The 21313-nt window shown below is 33.4% G+C and overlaps 3 protein-coding genes across 4 annotated transcripts; 1 reads left to right on the top strand and 2 right to left on the bottom strand.

Moving 5' to 3' along the window:
• Positions 1 to 459: 459 nt before the first annotated feature.
• LOC127261628 (probable transmembrane ascorbate ferrireductase 4) lies at positions 460 to 3303 on the bottom strand. The gene is made up of 4 exons (XM_051289911.1): positions 2933 to 3303; positions 2814 to 2865; positions 2536 to 2732; positions 460 to 970 (listed from the first exon to the last, which is right to left on the bottom strand). Exons 1-4 carry the CDS (start codon positions 3101 to 3103, stop codon positions 590 to 592), a joined length of 801 nt encoding a protein of 266 aa, XP_051145868.1. The 5' UTR covers positions 3104 to 3303; the 3' UTR covers positions 460 to 589.
• A 922-nt stretch (positions 3304 to 4225) lies between these two features.
• Positions 4226 to 9518, bottom strand: LOC127261728 (protein decapping 5-like). Its single transcript, XM_051290075.1, has 8 exons — positions 9190 to 9518; positions 8262 to 8362; positions 7746 to 7817; positions 6730 to 7671; positions 6192 to 6254; positions 5429 to 5626; positions 5235 to 5345; positions 4226 to 4829 (listed from the first exon to the last, which is right to left on the bottom strand). The coding sequence occupies exons 1-8, from the start codon at positions 9362 to 9364 to the stop codon at positions 4662 to 4664; spliced, it is 1830 nt and encodes a 609-aa protein (XP_051146032.1). The 5' UTR covers positions 9365 to 9518; the 3' UTR covers positions 4226 to 4661.
• A 4793-nt stretch (positions 9519 to 14311) lies between these two features.
• Positions 14312 to 21313, top strand: LOC127261723 (nuclear matrix constituent protein 1-like). Of its 2 annotated transcripts, none has more exons than XM_051290071.1 (8): positions 14312 to 14888; positions 16072 to 16281; positions 17100 to 17353; positions 17459 to 17729; positions 17807 to 17890; positions 17969 to 19926; positions 20548 to 20746; positions 20823 to 21313. In XM_051290071.1, the coding sequence occupies exons 1-8, from the start codon at positions 14610 to 14612 to the stop codon at positions 21060 to 21062; spliced, it is 3495 nt and encodes a 1164-aa protein (XP_051146028.1). In that variant the 5' UTR covers positions 14312 to 14609; the 3' UTR covers positions 21063 to 21313. The 2 variants fall into 2 exon arrangements, with proteins under 2 accessions (XP_051146028.1, XP_051146027.1); XM_051290070.1 differs by having other exon boundaries at positions 20548 to 20752.

Here is a 21313-nt window from a genome sequence, read left to right as displayed (position 1 = left end):
TAACTATTATTACATATTATCTTTATATTACATATTATTAATAATAAATATTCCTGTTATTTTATCTTCATTTCTATTTAATATTAATATTAAAAAAACCTATTTGCAATCTTTCCGTACGAGAGAGTATATAATAAATAAATAAATAAATATATTTGGAAAAAAAATAAATTAATCATAAAGTTGAATGAAGAATTTTAAATATTTATAAATATATTTGTGTGTGTAGAAAAGATAGTACTGCTTCTACTTCTCTCCCGGCTCTAATGCTCTCAACGTAGTACAAATTAAAAAAAAAAAAATTACAAAGATATTTTTATTAATATCTTATTATAATAATAATAATAATAATAATAATAATAAAATCATAAGAATACTTTTAAGATTAGTACAATAATGTAAAAGATAAATACGATATAAAAAAATAATTGAGATGAGAAAAATTGAAAGCATATTTACTAACATTCTCTTGCACTGTCTCCTTTCAAACATAAGAACATCTTTTTTTTCCAACCAAAAAACCAAACTTTACATTAAGAAAAAAAAAAAAAAAAAAAAAAACCCAATATAACCAACATTCACATTGACATTACGCAGGATGTAAGAATTGTGCACTCTTGTCTCGAAAATATCCGTTACCGTTGTCGTCGCTGCCGTCGTCATTGTCCAAATGCAAAATCTTTCGACGCTTCAAACCTCGGCGCCTAGGCGAGACCGCCGCAAGAATCACGGTGCTGCTCAGCAGCGCCAAGCAAAGTCCCAAGCCGTTGACGACAGCCGATTCCGGGCACCGTTTTAGGACATCTCCTCTCACTTGTAAGATCGTCAGCTTCTCCAAAAGCCCCGTCTCCGCTGTCACCACGGCCAACCCGTAAGTGTAAAGTCCGAGGAAGACGTGCCACGGCAGCAATGTCCGCCTCGTTGTTCGCACCTCCCGTTTATGCCAAAAGTTTATAAATCCGAACAACCACTGTACCATGTAAAGATTAAATTTGATCAAGACGAGCTTTTCATGTCTGAGCTCAATTCAATCATATTTTTGCAAACAATATGTTCGAATTTGGCTGGTTAGACAATATTTTTAATTAATTTATAACAAAATTACATACTTCATTTGTCGCATATGTATGGATCTATTTTTATTTTTTATTTTGAAAATACTTCTTAACTTGTAATCAAAATTACTATAATGCCACTCTTTTATTTTGATATTTGAGTGTAAACCCTTCTACTTGTAAGGACATTTTTGTCCATTCACTTTATCACACTAGATATTATATTTCGGCTGCGGATTCTATGTTGATCCGACCAAATCAATACGATGTTGATTTGAGCGGATCAATATATATTGTCATACACATAGTCAACATATAGTTACATACAACAATTACTAATAAGGTAATTAATAATACTCCCTATGTCCCATAACAAATTATTTATTTTTTCATTTTAGTCGTTTCATAACAATGTATCTATTTATTTTTTAAGTAACTTACTATCTACCTAATGTTACAAATACCCTTACAACTTATAATATATTATACAAATGTTATTACTTTTATATCACACAATACTTAATAAGATTATTTTAGTAATTTTATTTTATTTATACTATATTCCAATATAATACTAATATTTTTAAAACTCTGTGTAAAAAGTAAATGAATACGTAAAGGGTAAAGGGTGTAAGTGATATAAGTGGTTCTATTACTAATAATAAGGGATATAAGTGGTCTAAGAGCAGCATATATATATATGATGGGTGTGTTTGTTCGAGAGATTGGATTTTGGATCGAGATATGAATAGTAAAAATTTTGAATGTGAATAGTTGTATTATGTGATGTTTTGAATGTAAAAATGATTTTTAATATAATATTGTATAAAAAATAAAAAATTGGTGTTTGATTTGATATTTTTGAGACAAAAAATTGAATGAATAATAAAGTTTGGGGAAAATCCCCAAACAAACACACCCGATGTTGATTTCATCTGCTCCATCCGTTTCATAACAAAGTATCCATTTTTCCATTTTAGTTCGTCCCTTTAACAAAGTATTCATTTCCTTTTTTTTTAATAACTTTACTATGTACATAACATTACAAATACCTTTACAACTTACAATATATTACATAAATATCATTACCTTTGTATCACACCTACTAACGAGGTTATTTTAGTCATTTCTATTTTATTCCTACTACATTCCAATATAATTTTCTCGTATTTGATTACTAATAAGATAATTAATAATAATGGATATAAGTGGTGGAAGTAACGGTATTTTTTTAAGAGGAGTTGGGTCGTAGGCTTTAACAACAGAAAATTCTCTGTCAATTTGTAGATTTAAATTCGATCGTGCTTACAGAATCATGTCATATTTATTTGTTTTCTTTTCTTATCTCAGTTATTTCAATACAACAACAACAGAGCTCTGACTTAAGATGTAATTCATGACAAGTTCCAACAGACATTCCCCCCAATGTAATAAAAAGCGATGATCGATTGAATAAATTAAATAAATTAGCTGTAGGTACCTGAGCAGCAAACAAAGAAATAGAGATGAGACCCATCCAAGAATGGAGTGTGTAGAAATTAGCCATAATTCCATCCTGGCCATGAAATTTTGTCCAAATCCCAAATATTCCACACCCTAAAGCCACACCTTGGAGGCTAAGATGCATCGATTTTTTGAGGTTTTTGGAACCAGGTAACCATCTCTGCACCAAAATGGCTGCAAAAACCATAACCACAAGGATTACTTAATTACTTACTTATGTGGATAATAACATTTAATTGAATGAATTGAATTTACCTTCTCCACTGATGAGGATGAAACCAATTACCATGAACAAAGGGTGCAACACCTGCAAATTCAATTCAATTCAAAGAAGAAGAAGAAGAAGAAGTGTAAATTGAATAATTCTTACATACAGCAAAAATGAGGTCATGAGCTGCAGGTTGTTGAGAAGGGAGGAAGCTTGTCTGGAAATGGAGGGCCCAAATGAGGACAAGAATTGCTGCCATGGAACCTGAGATTAATCTCCCCAAAAACAGTACCAGCGACGCTACTGATAATGATAATGATAATCTGGGCATCGCCATTTTTGGTAAGGACGGCCTTAATTAGAGTGTTTGTTCGGAGAAGAGAGGAAGAAAGGAATAGAGCGGCGGCGATTCGATCCACCGACGGAGAGGTAAGAGGAACACTGCATAATGCATTATTATTATTGTAATTCTTAATCATTGCTGCCCAGAGATCACCATCTCCACTTTATTTTGTTTTTTGGAATTTATGTGTCTGTGTTATTTAAAAAATAAAGAATAATAAAAATTAAAAATAAAAATAAATTTTGTTTTTCGGCTTTAAAGATATTAAATATCAACAATAGTATATTTTTAATCCTATTAAATACTGTAACAAATAAAAATCTAATTTAATAATTTTGAAAGAAATAAATAGTAACAAGATTGTGGGTGTGTTCTAGTTGCAATTTTTTACCCACTTTTGTATTTTTCAATTTAAAAATATATATATATAAATTAATTTATTTCTTCTCAAAAGCTATCGGCTATTAAACAAAAATATATAAAAATAATTTATTTATTTTTTTTAAAAAAAACAAAATATTAGACAATTAGGCGAGAAATTTACAGTAGATTAAATAAAAAGCTGGATTTTGTTGTAAATACAAGTGAATTATAAATATTTTTAATTTTGAATAATAAAATACATATTGATAATTACGGTATATATATACATAACCAAAATTAAAATATCCTTAATTTTCTAGAGTATGTATGTTTGTGGGCATGAGTTTCTGAATTTAAATTTTTTAACAATAAAAAAATAATTTTGAATAGTAGTTTCATGTGATATTTATATAAATAAATATTAATATAAAGTTTTAAATATAAAATTATATATATTTAATTTGATATGTTTTTGAATATATATATATATATATAAATAGTAAAAATGTGTAGTAAAATAAAAAACACATCCCTACAGTCTCAATGGGACTATTTGCAATAGCCAAATTGTGTCAATAAAGACAATTCCATCCCTATCTATCAAATTTCAATTTTCTTCTCCAAAACTATTAAATCAATCATAACCTTATTAAACATTTACTACATCAAATTAACCACCTATTTAATTTGATTTCTACATTAAAATCAAATCCCATTCCCAAAAAATCAATCCAATCCTAACAAAGGCACAAAATTTGCAAAAATCCCAAGAAAGAAATATGCAAGCAAAGATCGATCATAACAAGAATTCATCACACAACTTCACTAGCCACTGCCCTTTTACCCTTCTTACCTTCCAACAACACATACTACACATCATTCTACTTTTACACAGCCTCCCGACGAAAACCCAAACCAACGGAATGGGAAATATATCGACTCAGACCCGTATTTTTTACCCGAAACATCAAATAAACGAACAAACGGGGGACAAGGCGGAAGAAAGGTTCGATCAGGGCAGGGCGGCAACAAAAGATCATATACCGTCGCATATCTAACTTTCTCTCGGTTTCACACACATAATCGAAACAGAAATTCATAGACATAAAGGGTAAAGTTCTAAAGCAAGTACCGTTGCAATCCCGATCCGCTTTTTTGCATAAAAATTAAAAATCGATTCCCGACTGGTTTAGGAAGCACGGCCCGGCATGCCACGGCCGCCGCGGCCCCTACCCATATGGTAGCTGTTGTATCCGCCGTTACCCCTTCCGTAGTATGAACCACGGAACCGACCGCCACCGCGACCTGGGCCACGCCCACCGCGACCGCCATGGTACCTCGAAAAATCACCAAACGTCTGCATCCACCGGAAATTATGTCAGCAAATTCTAAAAGAGTGTTTAGTTTTAACTTTTTCACAAATATTATAGAACGAATTCAAAATCTTTCTATTTTTGCTCAATAAAAATAATCATTCACTAATACCAAAATACTTTTATCTGTTACTTAAATTACAAATATACAAGTACACATACAATTGATTTGTATATAATCAAAACTTCTAATACACTTCAATTGATCAATAAAATACTATTACCTTTTAATTTAATACAGTAACCCAAAAAAGTACATTCAAGTGGAGACGGAGGGAGAATTAGGAATCATAAATCAAATATCAATTGAATAAATTCCCACCAACCTAACTTTCAATTTAAAATGATAAAATCCAATTGGTAACCAAATAGTACTGACTCAGACATACCTCAGTGTCCAACTTCATTTGCTCCGAATACCGAGTTCTACCATGATTGGGATTGTTGTCGAGCGAATTGCAAGACAGGGAATCGAAGAAGTCATCCTTGTTGTAGACAGCCTGAAAATTTGCACGTAAATGGTGAAGTTCTTATTACAAATTGTCGATAATAAATCAGGAAACATGTGCCTAGCTATGGTTACCTTGGACTTGATCTTCGGCAATTCGCTGTCATCCTCGTCGGGTATCTCTTCTTCACTGTCACTTCCATTTCCTTCTTTATCTTTCGATTTGGATCTGTTACTTTTTCCCAAGTGACCCCAAACTTCGTCCTTTTTGAACTTCTCATTCATAGCCATAAAATCAAATTCTTCTGCGAATTCCGTCACGGGGCGTGACATCTGCCAGGCAAAAATTTAACACATGTTCAAACTGTCAGCAGATTTAAATAAAGAGGAAGCATAACAAATAATACACAACATTCATTGCTGGGAACTTCTAGTAGGAAATTAGCTATGTTTTTAACCCAACCATTCATTGAAGGGCCTACTAAGGTGAAATCGTTTGATAAAGTTACAGAAGGAACTAATCTCTTCAGTGAATCAATAAGCAGGCCCCGCTATATACGGGACAGGTAAATTGAAGTGTCGTGTAAAAGGATCTTATGTTAATAGAAATAATACACCTTCAAAATTCCATAACTTAGCGCAAAAAATAGGTTGCAAGGAGAACATTATATTAATTGACTGCGATAACTGCTACAAAGTATTTAAAAAAAAAAAAGCTGCTATTGCAATCATATTGTAACTCCTAGGACATACACAATAGTTGAGGACTAAGTGATGGAACTCACATAGGTTTATAAAGAATATTTATTAAAAAGATGTCAATCAGGTGTCGAAATAAATTAGTGCATATAATACATGATGAGGGAAAGACAACTTATAAAATAGAAAAAGTTGTTACCCCAAGTCCTCTTCCACCACGCCCTCTATAATGATTTCGCATGTGATAAGTACCTGCATTGGGCTGAAAGAACAAGAAGATAAAACATATATCCATAACAATTTATTACGTAAGCATTCAACAGCAAATTTGGAATGAAGTTTAGTTGACAAGAAAAGTGAAAGGTTTAACTTTTTGTTTCTGAGAGAAAAACAATAAATAATAGTCCTAATCTCATTTAAGACAAAAAGCTAGAATCGTAATATTATCAAATACCTAGCTGAATAACTATATCAGGGAGTTTTTCCAGTTAAGGTTTTAAAGCCCCAACGTGGCAGTACCTAATCTTAAGATTTTTCTAAGTTGCTAAAAAAACCTTTCGACATTCAATATGGTCTTTGTCCCATGAAAGGCGGCGCAACATACTATTAAATGAACCCAAGTTCTAGCCAATAATAAATAATAATGATAAAACTCAAAAATTTCGAAGAACATGCTTAATAAATGAAGGATTTGCAAAAAACACTCCAGCATACATAATGTGAATAGAAAAGACAACCTTGTAAGCTCTTGTGCTCGGGGGCAATGGCAAGATTGGAGGTTGAGCTTCAGTTGCCACAGGCACCGAAAGCGTTGGCGACACATGATCAATTTCCACATCTTTATGCATTGCTGTCTGTGAAGGTTGGGGTGCAGAAGCCGTAGAAGGTCCAGGCTGCAGCAGCTGGCCCGGGGTTATAAGTGAAGGTGTCAGTGATTCCATAACAACAGAACCGGAAGTTCCAGAAGCAGATGTTACTGTCTGAGACGCAGTCGCCTGAGGTAAAGCCACCGGACCAGGAGCTGCACTAGATTTGTTACCAATTGGAGGCATTCCCACACTATCAGGAACCGAAGAAGTAGAAAGCGCAGACAATGGTGGCAAGCTAGAGTTTTGCACTGATGATGGGATGGTAGGGGCGAGAGGCTTGTTCGGCAACAGATTGGTTGTTTCAGATGCAGGTAAGGACACAGAAGATAGCGGCGGGACATTCAAAGGCAGAGATGAAGCCGGTAAGGTACTGGATGTTAAACTAGCGGCACTTGTGTTGTTGGGAACCAAAGAAGGATAATCTGGCAAACCAGAACCGGGAACACTCGATCCTGTTGTCGGCAAAGATGTATTGAAACCAGAAAATTGCATCTGCTGCATGGAAGGAGGGATCGACAAGCCAGGAGGTGGTCGGAGCAATGACTGTTGAGGCAATTGAGGTAGCCCACTGGGTGCGCCGTAAAATCCCTGCCAATACATAGGTACGGCCATTCCACTATTGTTAGCATTTGGTGGAGCAGGTCCCCACGAATTCAAGTTTCCTCCAGGTTGATATAAAGGTACGCCGCTTTGAAAATTTGAACCGGGAAGTCCGGTTTGAGTAGAATGAGAACCAAGATCGCCTAAAGCTCCCCCGGTTGGGGCTGGAGGCAAGGTTGTGGGTGGGGCTGCAGGGCGAGGATAATGAGACTGCACCAGATTTACGATTGGTTAGGTTAAATAGAGATAAACGACATTATTACTATAGTTGTTGTATTACTTGCCTGGATAATTGCAGGATCGCTGTTTATGGATGGTGTAGTTTGTACTGGTGGAGAAGCTTTTACTTGTAAATCCTGCAAAAAATAGATTTTGCATTATGGTAGCAGAAAATTATACGGAAAAAATATTAAATTTGCTAATAGAATATAAACATGATAAGTGACAATGAGTAGTATGCAGAAGCAAGATTGCATCTACTATTGGTGTAGGCTTTTGCTACGTTGACAAAACAAATGCCACATGCTCCATAGGCTCCAAATGAATTAGGAAAATAGAGGAAAGGGAACAAGCCAAAAAAGAAAATCCCCGCGCTTTTATTAATATTGCAACATTTATGGAAATTGCTTGATTAAAACTATTCATATTAATTTCACGTGTTTGGAATAACGGAAAATCAACATATAAGCCAAAACCAGGTGATCTTTAACGGAAAAAAAAAACAGAGACGAAAAATTGGCAATATTCGAAACAACCAAAATAGTTCAGAACAAATAAAGTATGAAAGTTCCAACACATACCTTGATGTCGCTTCCTCTAAATAGTATGTATTCATAGATTTTGTCGCTAGGAGGGACTTGTGGGCCATCCTTATTCCGTCTTTCTGTTCCAAACGATCTCACTGGCACAAAGTAGTTTCAAGGCATTTCCTTAGTTTACACCAAGAGTGTCACACAAGAAAAGAAATTGGACCTTGTAAGACGTTATTGTGAAATAAAAAAAAAGCAATCATGGAGCATCCAAATGAAGCTCACAACTACCATTCTAATTCGAAAACAGCCCAACATAGTCTGAGGCATATAGCCAAAGCATCATTTTCGCAACACTGCAGCTGATTAATGAGTATGATTTCATATTGATTGGGGATTTTTAAAAAGCTCAAACTTACTTCCTCACATACTCAGAATTGCAGTTAATTTGAATCATCCATTACAAATGCCTATCGAAATCTAAATTTTGCTATGCTAAATGGTAACACTCCCCAAACCGTTGCACATCCTGAATAGCATGAAATTAGCAACAATCATTCACAGAATTCAAACAAACTCAGAAAATTCCAAGGGCAGAACAATCGAAAATTCAACAACTTCATTAAGATGGAACACATAATGGCGATAAATATCTCTACGAGCATTTCCTAATCGCATAAAACGAAATTCCATCAAAAATAAAGAACTTGTAAAAACAGTCATTATCAACCAGTCACCATAATCACAAAACGCAATCATGGCCTAGCGCCGTTCGAACTAAAAACCCTAACAAAAACTAACAATCAATAAAATTACGCCCACACACAAATACACAATAAACAAACGATAATTGAGACAGCTAAAGCAAAATCAAACAAAGCCAAGAGCATCCAAATTAGTCAGGAAAAATCGGAACGCAAAAACATCAACAACATTAAAAAAAAAAAAAAAACGCTTGCAGTAATCTGAAAGTTCTCACCGTTGCACAAGCCGATGCTGGACTCTTCGGTGTTGATGTTGTAGAGTATGCCTTCGTATCTGATCTCGCTCTTGGAAGTGAGGCTAATCAAGCTGCCGATGTAGGAATTCGCGGATGCCCCACCGGGTCCTCCAGATCTAGCAGATGCCGCCGCGGATGAACCCTCCACCGCCATCCCCACTGTTGCAGGACTTCAATCCGGCCAGGAATCCTAGGGGTAGGGCCGCACCGTATATATATATAGAGAGAGAAAGGAAATCGGGAGACGGTGGGGAAAGTAGAGTTAGAGAGAGAGAGAGAGAGGCAATAAATGTTGACGTTTTCTTTTTCTATGAGAATTTCCGAAGTGAAAGAAAGGGCAAAGTTGCCACGCCTTTCCTTACCCCTACCCTCCCCCCCCCGCCCCACACAATCAATATTGCATATATTAATATAATAATAATAATATTATCAATAATAATTACTTATTTTTAAATTTAATAATTAAGAAATTATTTTTATAAATATTATTTTTCCGTATAGGTGTCTTTTTGTTTTTTGTACTGGGTTTAAAATATATTAATATTATCTCGATATATACTCATTTAATCGGACACAAATTTTAAAAAAATATGTAAAAATAGAAATTTTTATTTTTTTGGATAAAGGAAAAACAGAAAAAGTTTAACTTTTTAATAAAAAAATGAAACGGAAATAAATTTGGATGACAAAAAAAAAAATGAAAGTGATAATAAATTTGGATGACGAAGTGAGTATTATTAGTGTTATGTGATATAAATGTAATGAGATTTGTGTAATCTAAGTTGTAAAAATATTTGTAATGTTATATATATAATACAATTATTAAAAAAAAATGATACTTTCTTATGGGATAAACCAAAGTAGATAGTTTGTTAAGTGACAGATGGGAGATGGAGTATGTGTTTCTTTATCAAAAGATATTGAAAAAAATATACTATTAGTCACGAATTTTAATAAAAATAAATAAAAATATGAACTTTTATTTTTTAAAGTAAATAAAAAAAAAAGTATTTCCTCCGTATCAAACACTCCAACATGTTATTTTTGTTTATTCTAAACATCCTGTAATATATCTAACATATAAAATAAATATAGCGGTTGCGGGTTCCCACCTCATAAAAAAAAAAGAAATAAATATATTTATTCTCTGCTCTAGAAGTACCGAGATTGTCCATTTGACCGAGTCGGTGTCTAACCATTGGATATAGTTTATCCGAATTTGCTAAGTATATACTCTATCTTGTCAGGTGCATCTTGTAGTGTTCTTATTTTCTAACTTATAATGGAGTTGTGTACGAGGTTGTACTAGCAAGTTTCTCGTGAGTGTCGAGAATTGTTAGACGAGGAGGAACCTTCTTTTCGTTACAAGTGGTATCAGGATTTACGGAAATAATTAAATATATTTAATTTCTACTTTACATTTAATTTCATCGCATCACTCAAATAAATATACATTTCTCTTACTCTTATCCTATCACTTAATTCCCAAATTATTAATACTACTTACCTAAATTTTTGTGTCGAAAATAAATGTTGCACCATATTTGTGTTGGTGAGAGCATTTTTTTTTACTAAAAAAAAATGAGAATAAATTTAGATGACACAAAAATAAATAAATAAAATATATATTTATTTAGTTATATGTAATTTAAAAGTAATTTTATAAAAAATGAATATTTTAAAATATAGATAAAAATATTTATTTATTAGAGAAATATATATATATATAATACTCCCTCATTCCCGTTGGAAGGGTGACATTTGCTTTTTGCACGTAAATTTTTTAATATTAGTATTATATTGGATTGTCGTAAAAAGACAAAAATACCCTTATTAGTATGGTGTAATATAAAAGCAATGACATTTATGTAATATACTATAAGTTGAAAGGGTATTTATTATGTTAAGTAGGTAGTACAATTAGTGAATTAGGAAATGACAACCTTGTTTTGGGATGAACAAAAATAGAAAATGGTAACCTTTCAATGAGACGGAGAGTGAATATAAATAAATAAATTTTGAATAAATCATAACAAGAAATTAAAATTTTAATTAAATTAATTTATATTTATTAAATATTTAAAATGAATACATTTATTTAAAATATAAATGAATCATATGTGAAGAAACATGTACTATCCCTTTTTACACTATTATTATTAAAAAAAAAACTTGACAAAAAAACCACGTATTATTGTTTTTTTTTTTTTTTTTTTTTAATATATATATATATGAGTTTGTTTTGGATATTTTTTTATTGTATTTTTTTTCTAAAAAAAAAAGCTTTTCTTATAAGTATATGCAATTTTATTCTCCTTAAATATATACTATTTGTTCAGATAAAACATGAGTTTGTATAATTGTAATTTGAAATTAATTTAAATTTTTATTTAAATAAATTTTTGATATTATATTTTGTAATAGTAAATTTTTATTAAAAAGTGTACAATTTGAATAATGGTAATTTTGCTTTACAATCACAAAAAAATAAAAAATAAAAAATAAAAACCGTAAATTAAATTACAATACACAAAAATTACAAACCAAACATATTGTTTTAGTTTCAATAGTTTTCGAAATAGGTGTGTTTATTTTGTGAAATAGTTTGAATATATATATATTGTGATGTATAAAAAAATATATAAATAATATAAAAATAATAAATATGTGTAATATATTATTTTTTTTGAAAAAAAAATATATATAATTTTATTTTTTTAAAAAAAAATAAATCAGTAATCATTGGTATATGTAATTATTGGTGTAGATCCCAATCTTGCTCAATTAGGCAGAAATAATCATATTCCATGAAAAACAAATTGAGCTTACAAAAAAAAATTATGAAATTTTAGCTATGGCTGAAAGTTTGTTTAATTATTGTATTCGCTTTCGCTAACAATTTAAGAATTATTTCTAATAGTACAAAATTTTTTTATTAATCGGATCAAACCGACTTAGGTCGATCAAATATGATTTTATTAGCATTAAGTTTGTTGCTAGACTCCCTCCGTCCCTTAACAGTCTATTCATTTTTTTCATTTTGGTCCGTCTCATAACAAAGTATCCATTTTATTTTTTAGTAATTGTATCGTCTACCTAACATTACAAATATCTTTCTAATTTACAATATATTGCACAAATGTCATTATTTTTATATCATACAATACTATTAGGGTTAATTTAGTCATTTTACATTTATTTATATTTTATCACAGATATAGGACAGAAGGACTAGTTTTTCTATTGAATTTTAATTGATGTTTGCAGACTGTCTGGCTATGCGGAAATTAATCGTTTTTCGAAGCCAACAAATTCCAAACATTCAAATCAAACTTATTGATGGTAGATTAGGTTAGCAACAAGAATGCAATTCCAATAAAATGATAAATTGGATCTATTTTAAAAAAAATCACTTTGTAGCTTATGCATACTTATTTAAAATATGATAGATATTTATTTATTATTTGAAATTTAAAATGCACAACTACATTAAAATTATTTGTCTAAGTTTAAAGTATTTATTTTTTAATTTTAATAAAACTATTTATACATTCATACCAAAAGACTTTTAATTTTATATAATACAAAAATATATTATTACACATATAATTAATATATATGTAAAATTAAAAGGTAAAAATATCAAAAAAAATTTATGTACTTTTACTAATCAATAAAATATTAGTATTTTTTTTATTTACTACAAGATTTTAAAAATCCTTTTAGTGCAGGACATATAACATATTATTAAATTAACTTAAAACAAATTTGTAAGGAATGACCCGATGGTATAGAGATTGGACTTGTGACCGTGGGTCTTAAAAAAAAAATAATATAAAACAAACTCTTTTAGAACAGAAAAAATAACATAATATATTAGTATTAAAATACCCATGTATATAGGGATTATAAACTAGTACATTAAGGGTGTGTTTGTTTGGGGGGATTGGATTAAATTTACACTATTCATCCAATTTTTTTTACTAAAAAATATCAAATCAAACACCTATTTTTTATTTTTTATATTATATTAAAAATTAATTTTACATTCAAAACATCGCATCAACACCTATTTATATCACATCGAATTTTTACTATTCAAATTCCAATTCAAAATCCAAACCCCCAAACAAACACACCCTAAAATATCCCATTTTGTCATTAAAAATAGACTTATTTATTTTTTACAGAAAATTTTAATATAACATGTAATTTTTGAAATGACATATTCTATATTATAGTATAACTTTTTGTTAAAAATAATTATATAGCAAGGAAAAACAGAAAGTAATTCTTTTTTTAATAATTTAAAGTAATAAAAATAAATATTTTAATAACACATTAAAAATTAAAGAGAAAAAAAAAATACATAATCAAAATATAGGGTGTGTTAGTTTATTAAACTTTTTACAATTTTTATTATTATTTTTTTAAAATACCAAATTAAACACATAATTTTTTTATACTATTAAAAATTAATTTTATATTCAAATAATTATTCTAATACTTATTTATATCACATTATATAACTATTTAAATAAATAAATCTAACCGTTTAAATCCTAAATCAAAATTCAATAGCTGACAAACAAACATACTCTAAGAAGAATCACATCAAGCAAACACACTTGTTTGGGATATTGGATTTTGAGTTAAGATTTGAATAGTAAAAATTTTGAATTTGAATAATTGTATGAAATGATATAAATAAGTATTGATTGTGATATTTTGAATGTAAAATTGATTTTTAATATAATACAAAAATGAAAAATATTTGATATTTTTTGAAAAAAAAAGGATGAATAGTGTATTTAAAATTCAATCCCCAAACAAACACACCCTAGGAAGAATCACATCCAAGGGTAAATATGTAATTCCAAGATATCATCTAAGATTGTGTTCTTTTGTAATTTTTATTACATATTTTTACTATTTAATATTTTTTTTTAAAAAAATATCAAATTAAACAATTATTTTTTTTATATTATATTAAAAATTTATTTTATATTCAAAACATCGTATCAAACAATTATTCAAATTAAATATTTTACTATTTAAAAATACAAAGCCAAAAAACTAAACTCAGAAACAAACACACCCTTAGCATCTAACGGTATAAGGGGTCTAGTGCTCCGCGGCGACAGAGATATTCTTCACTCGCGCTTCGTTTCTATAAAGCGACGTTCGAATATTCCGATCGCCGGCGGTTGAATATTCCGACAATTGTCCCGTTGCTTTTCTCCGTGCAACTACCCGTAACCGTTAACGTTTAAATTCTGAAATTACCCCCCATTGTTTTTTGAGTCCCAATCGTTCACAATTCACGAATTAGGGTTTCCTCCAATCTCTTCGGGAAGTGGAACCAATTCGGGGAATTGAATCCATACATCCAAGCAGCGATGTTTACTCCGAAAAGGCCGTTTCCAGGGCTGTCAATAGCACCAAAGAGTGAGGTGCGTGGCACGCCGAACCCTACTGGGAAGGATAAGCGGGTGGCCATTGTTGACGGCCCTCCGCCGCCGCCGACAGGTTTGTTGAACGATATTGGGAATAGAAATGAGGTGGAGAATATGGAGGATTGGAGGAGGTTCAAGGAGGTGGGGCTGTTGGATGAGGCTGAATTCGAGAGACGGGATCGCCAGGCGTTGTCGGAGAGGGTTCAAAAGCTCGAAAAAGAGGTGAGAGGAAATAAAGGCATTCTTTTGGACTTCAGCGAAAATTTCTAATATTTGATTTTTAGTCACAGGTTCTCTTTATTTTGGTTTATTTTCACTTTGTGTAATTTATGGTTATGTGAAAAAATTTGCTATATATATAGATAGATAGATATGAGCATGTTAGACAAAAAACATTACAAAATTTTTGTTGGACAAACTATTAGGTTTGTAATTGCAAATCTTAAGTCTTTGTCAGGACAGATGCAAATTTGAGTATTGCTAGCCTGAAGGGTGGGTTTAGAAATTGGTATAATGAAGATTGTTCATTTGGAAATATACCAGTTAACAAGTAGGACAAATTTGTTTGATGATGGTGCAACTTGTTCACTACAATCCTAGTATGATATTAAAGGATACTGTTTCAGAGGATGTGAAGTCTGATAGACTTTTTACCTACATATTATTTTTGTTGTTGAACCTAAGGATTGATACATATTGTGGTAATGGAAGTGGCTCGTATTCTTTCGAGTGCGCCTCCATTTTTATTATGTAACATTTCTAATCTTTCTTCCTTTAATATTTTGCTTATTTGTCCAAGTATTCTGGATTAAGACTTTGTTTAGTTGAGCTGGAGTTTGAGGAGAAAAGTGAAAACATATGAAAAAAAGAAAAGAAATGATAATTCAAAGATCGTTGTAAGATCAGTAGCTTTTGGTATCAAGAGGGAATAAAATTATATGATGAGTGAATGAAGGTTGACTCACTATCTGCATTTAAAATGCAGCTTTGTGTATCCAAAAAATTTGGCTTTTTAGAGTTTGTTCTATAAGTCTTAGCACGCCTTTCTTACTATCTGTTTGGTCATCTTTGTGGCGTGAGTGTGGGTGCAAGCATAAATAATCTAAATTTAAGAGTCTCTTTAAGTGCTAGCATTTCTGCTGTTGGCATATTAGTACCTTTCCGTGCCCAAGCTGAGAAAATTTTTCATCTATTGCGTCCTTTTTGTCTTTTTGGGGAAGACCAAGTGGGAAATATAACATATTGAAGATGTTCTAGCCTGTGAGATTTGGCTGCCAACAAGCATGGTTTGGATGTTCTACTTGTTCCAATATATTACTCAATGCACTTTTGATTTAATTTGTCTTTATTTGAAGGATATTGGGAAGATGTGACTCTGATTTCAATTCTAATATCTTCTTGGCAGCTATTTGACTACCAATATAACATGGGATTACTCCTAATTGAGAAAAAAGAGTGGGCTTCAAAGAATGACGAACTTCAGGAAGCTATTCTAGAAGTGCAGGAGGTCATCAAGCGTGAAAAGGCTGCTCACTTAATGGCCATTACACAAGTAGAGGAGAGGGAAGGAAATTTGAGAAAAGCTTTGGATGTTGAGAGACAATGCGTGTCTGAGGTACTAATTTTCTCTGCCCGTGCCACTAATTTATGATGTTTTAGCACTTTAATGCTGACCAATTTGTCTAAGTTGTGATTATGCACCCTAGCTCTTTCTTGAAGATGGATGTATGTTCATTCCTTCCTTATCACCAATGCGTAGAGGACATCTAACTAAACCTGAACAAATTTGGACAGGACTATCTTTCTCATAACACTCTTGTTAGGCCATTGCTATGAAACCTCACCTTTTATTGTTTGTTTTGAGAATATCTTTTTTCTCTCAACTGAATGGTAATGCCTTCCACTTCTTTCTGATTATCTGTTAAATATGCAGCTGCTATCATTATCGTCTCTACTGTCTTTTTGTCGAATACATTTTTCATCGTAGACTATTTCATTGTTTCTCTGAGAAATCTCAATACTAACAATGTCGGTATTCCTGCTTATATGTTCATATTTAGTGAAAAGTTTGATATAATTAATACATTAAACAATTAGGAGCAATGCAAAGCAAACATAAACTTGATATTATTAATATTCCATAAAACTATTAAGTAATGCCAAGTAAACACACAGATAAGCACTTGTTTTACTGGATTTATTGCTTCTGACTAGTGGAACAATCCTTTCAACTCTCATTTTCTGTAGTTGCCCTAAAGTTGTTCACGATGTTTAGTGATGTGTAAATTTTTGTGTTGTATGGTAACAATTTTCAGTTTGTTGCATATATATAATATCAATGTGTGTGAATAAATTAAATTGAATATTTCCTTAGTTGTGAATCTCATCCATGCATATTGTCCTGATAAAGTGATGGATTCTTGCTATCCACAGCTTGAGAGTTCCCTGCGTAAACTACACTCGGAGCATGACAAAATCAAAATACAATCCGAGACTAAGCTTGCTGATGCCAATGATCTGGTGGCTGGAGTTGAGGATAGATCATCGGAAATACAACAAAGGTTGCTTCTTGCTGATTCGAAGCTTGCCGAGGCAAGTAGGAGGAGTTTAGAATTGGAAAGGAAATTGCAAGAGGTTGAGACGCGTGAAAGTGTACTTAAGAGGGAGCGGATGTCCTTCAATTCCGAGTATGATTAATGATTAATGCTTAATGCTTAATGTTATTGATCTTACCAAGTGTTATTTTGCTGGTAAATCTCAGTATCTTTATTTCTCTTTCATCTTTTTATCAGGCGGGATGCACATGAAGCATCTTTTAGGAAGCACAAAGAAGATATGCTGGAGTGGGAAAAGAAGCTGCAAGAAGGGGAGGAAAGGCTTTGTCAGGGTCGGAGAGATATTAATGAGAGGGAGGAAAGAGTGAATGAATTCAACAGGGTGTTCAAGGATAAAGAGAAGGAAATTGTCGAAGAACAAAAGAAGGTTGAGTTGGAAAATTTGACCCTGAAGAAAAAACAAGATGATGTTGATAAGAAACTGGCTGACTTATCTGTGAAAGAGGAAGTGAGTAATTACTTGCATCCTATTTACAAAGATTCATTTACTGTCTTTTGATTATCGATTTGTCTATTGCTCTGCAGAAGGTCGAATCCCTCAGACGCAATCTAGAGATGAAGGAGAAGGAGATAAATGCATTGACTGAGAAGCTAAGCACTAGAGAGAAAGTGAGTTGATTTGTCTAGGTTTGAAATTCCTTGTTTTCAAGATGCCTCGTCTAATTCTAGGAATGTTTGTCGTTATAGGTGGAGATCCAGAACCTTCTTGATGGACACCAGTCTGCCTTGGACATAAAACAGCAGGAATTTGAATCAGAACTCGAGAAGAAACGAAGATTTTTTGAGGAGGAGATGAAAGTGAAACACAATGAGTTGGATAAAAGGGAGAGCGAAATAAACCATTTGGAGGAAAAGTTGAAAAAACAGGAGCAAGCTCTGGAAAAGAAGTTGGAGCGGTCTAAGGAGAAGGAGAAAGACGTCGAATCGAAGTTGAAAGGCCTGAAGGAAAAAGAGAAAGCAATCAAGTTAGACGAGAAAAATCTAAACATGCTTAGAAGAGAACTAGCTTCAGAGAAAGAAAACCTGCACACTCTTCAAGAAGAGATTGAGGAGACGAAAGCTGAAATCAGTCGGAAAGAAATGCAAATCCAAAGTGAGGATGAAAAGCTTAGTGTTACTGCCAAAGAGAGGAAGGAACACGACCGCTTGATACTGGAATTAAAACAGGAGATTGAGAAGTATCGGCATCAGATTGATTTGCTTGGTAAGGAAAGGGATGCATTGAAGCAAGATAGGGATAAATTTGAGGAAGAATGGGAGACCCTCGATGCAAAGAAATCAGAGCTTGCGCAAGACTTAAAACAACTTGAACGAGAGAAAGAGACGATTGAGAAAGCAAAGCACACTGGAGAAAAGCAGTTGCGAGAAGACAAAGTTGCAACCGAGGATTATATTAAGAGAGAATTGGAGGCTCTTACACTCCAGAAGGAGTCTTTTGCTGCCACAATGAAGCACGAGCGGTCAGTGTTATCAGAAAAAGCTCAAAACGAACATAGCCAATTAATCAATGATTTCGAAACTCGTGAAAGGGATCTCGAGGTCGATATGCAGAATAAGCAAGAGGAATTGGAGAGAATTATGCAGGAAAGAGAGAAAGCCATGGAGGAGAAATTTGAGAAAGAACAGCACGATATCAGTCACATGAAGGAAGTCGTCGAGAAGGAAATGGAAGATATGAGGTCAGACAGGAGCAGATTGGAGAAGGACCGACAGACTATTTCCGTGAACAAGCGACATCTTGAAGAGCAGCAGCAAGAAATGCAAAAGGACATCAACGAACTCGGTGTTCTAAGCCAAATGCTGAAATTACAACGGCAGCAATTCATCAAGGAAAGGAACCGATTTGTTTCATTCCTTGACACAATGAAGAGTTGCCAAAGTTGTGGGAATATGGTGAGCGACTATTTAGTATCCGATCTTCAAATTACGGAATTGGATGATAAGGACACGTCTTCGCTTCAATCATTGGGAGACGATTTACTGGAAAAAGTAGCTTCCTACAAAAAAGCGAATGCTAAAAGATCTCCAGGTGAGAACGATCCAAAATCCTCCGGATCAGGTGGGCGCATTTCTTGGCTTCTTAAGAAGTGTACTCCGCGAATCTTCAACAGCAAAACTGTCGAAGAAGTGCTGCCTAAAAACCTGTCTGATGAGCTGGCCGATGCTACTCTCGGAGAATCCAGCAAGCCAGCTGGCGGGACTACTGGAGAATCGGAGACACCCAAAGGCGACTATGGAGCAAAAGAAGCTGGAGACGAAACCAAGCAATTAAAGTTAAAGAATCCTCGGCGCGGGTACAGTCGGAAAACTGGGGATGCAATCCACAGGACACGTTCTGTTAAGGCAGTGGTTGAAGATGCCGAAGCGTTCTTGAGGAGAACGGGTGATTTAAAGACGAATGAAGAGCAAGATACAAGGGAGGAAAGCCGGGGAGATTCTAGTCTTGCTGGGAAAGCAACGACTGGTTCGGTTCCCAGAAAGCGAACACGCTCTTCGAAAATGACGGAGACAGAGGATGCTTATGACAGTGACGAACGTTCTGAAAGCATTACAGCTGGCGATCGCAGAAAGAGGCGGCAAACAGGTGCTGCTACGGCTGTGCAAACTCCCGGGAGGACTCGGTATAATCTCCGGCGCCCTAAGACGTAAGTTTTAAATTCTCCAATTTTAACAACTCGGCCAATATTGTTTCCTCACTATTAAAAACTAACATATTTGTAATGAAAATTTTATCCCTAAAGTTCATGTAGCTAACGAATTCATCCCTAATTCCGTCAAAAAGTAAATTTAGAGATAAAAAAATTGCGTTACAGAAGTGTGATTTTCTTGTAGTGCCTAGGTTGATTTTAGACTAATTACTTGTGATTTTTTTTACGCGGGTGATATTTGATTTCCCGTTGTTGGTAATATTTTCAATTAATCTAGATTTGCTACAATGGCTGAAAAATCTATAAAAGCGCATAACCCCCTGCTGGCCATAGGTCTATTATCGATCGGATCTAGTTATTTTCTTATAATCGGCCTACTTTTTTCATATTCGAAAAGTAGTTTGAGGTGATTATTCTGTTGGTTTCATTGATATCTTCGCATTTAGATAAATTATCATTTTTTTTTATCAATTGAAAGTATTGGTTAGTTAAATTCCGGAATTTCTTCGTAGTTTATACCATGTCTTGTAAAGTTACACTTGGCGCCTGTTGTGTATATTCTAAGTTTTTCCTATTACATCTGGCTGGAACGGTATAAATTTTCTGTTTGTTTTTCAGAAAGGGAAAAGCCGAAGCTACTCTGACCGAGAGCGAGGTACAAGCTGATAAAGAAGTGGCCGATACAACTATATCACGCGAGAATGAAATAACTTCCGCACCTCAAGAAGAAGCCACGAGCCACAATGGCGGTGATCCCGTGGAATTAGCTCAGATTACGTCCCGTAGAACCTCTCAAAGGATCTCGATCGATAGAGTTGTCAGGGTAAAAAAAATCCATTTCTTATCTGGAAACAATGTCGTGATTCTAACCTGAGCAAACCATTCCTATGCAGTTTCAGACACCATCAGCCAAATACGATGAAAGTGCTGACGTTGCTGCCGTGAAGACAACCGAGAACATGGGATTGGCCAACGAGGTGGATAATAATACTCACGAGTGTAATGACGAGGACGGGCAGGACAGCACGTTGCATGGTGGCGAGGAAGAAGATGATGACTGTGAAGAATACGATGAGAACAACCCCGGTGAAGCGTCGATGACCAAAAAGATTTGGACATTTTTCACATCGTGATGCATTTTTTGGTCGCGTTGATGTTCGCCGTGATCCAAATCGAATGCTTACATTCTTCGGTAATTCCTATCCGTTGTCGTTTGATTGTGTTGGTGTATTATTTCTAGAACTCAGAGGATTATTTGCCTTCCGGACCGTGTTTTTTTTTTTCGTTTTCTTCTTCGATCTTGTTTCGATATCTGTAGAATGCTCTAAGAAGCTTTGATACAACGCTGTTATACTTGTTTCTTCAATGTTCTTGTGTTTGGACT

This window comes from Andrographis paniculata, unplaced genomic scaffold (assembly GCF_009805555.1).
Source record: "Andrographis paniculata isolate CXL003 unplaced genomic scaffold, ASM980555v1 Contig64END, whole genome shotgun sequence".
Classification (NCBI taxonomy): domain Eukaryota; kingdom Viridiplantae; phylum Streptophyta; class Magnoliopsida; order Lamiales; family Acanthaceae; genus Andrographis; species Andrographis paniculata.
Note: the sequence above shows the minus strand (reverse complement) of the source record. Positions and strands in the feature narration are given on the sequence as shown.

Bases quoted from the DNA above. Each gene is read 5' to 3' on its own strand.
- LOC127261728 (XM_051290075.1), bottom strand. From the start codon at position 9,364: ATGGCGGTGGAGGGTTCATCCGCGGCGGCATCTGCTAGATCTGGAGGA. The intron at 7,672-7,745 runs GCAAGTAATACA...AATCTGGTGCAG, and splicing joins GCGATCCTGCAATTATCCAG to TCTCATTATCCTCGCCCTGC. The intron at 4,830-5,234 runs GTATGTCTGAGT...CGGTGGATGCAG, and splicing joins AAATGAAGTTGGACACTGAG to ACGTTTGGTGATTTTTCGAG.
- LOC127261628 (XM_051289911.1), bottom strand. From the start codon at position 3,103: ATGGCGATGCCCAGATTATCATTATCATTATCAGTAGCGTCGCTGGTA. The intron at 2,733-2,813 runs GTAAATTCAATT...TGGTTTTTGCAG, and splicing joins CATCCTCATCAGTGGAGAAG to CCATTTTGGTGCAGAGATGG. The intron at 971-2,535 runs GTACCTACAGCT...TACATGGTACAG, and splicing joins TTTCTTTGTTTGCTGCTCAG to TGGTTGTTCGGATTTATAAA.
- LOC127261723 (XM_051290070.1), top strand. From the start codon at position 14,610: ATGTTTACTCCGAAAAGGCCGTTTCCAGGGCTGTCAATAGCACCAAAG. The intron at 14,889-16,071 runs GTGAGAGGAAAT...TCTTCTTGGCAG, and splicing joins TTCAAAAGCTCGAAAAAGAG to CTATTTGACTACCAATATAA. The intron at 17,354-17,458 runs GTATGATTAATG...TCTTTTTATCAG, and splicing joins CGGATGTCCTTCAATTCCGA to GCGGGATGCACATGAAGCAT.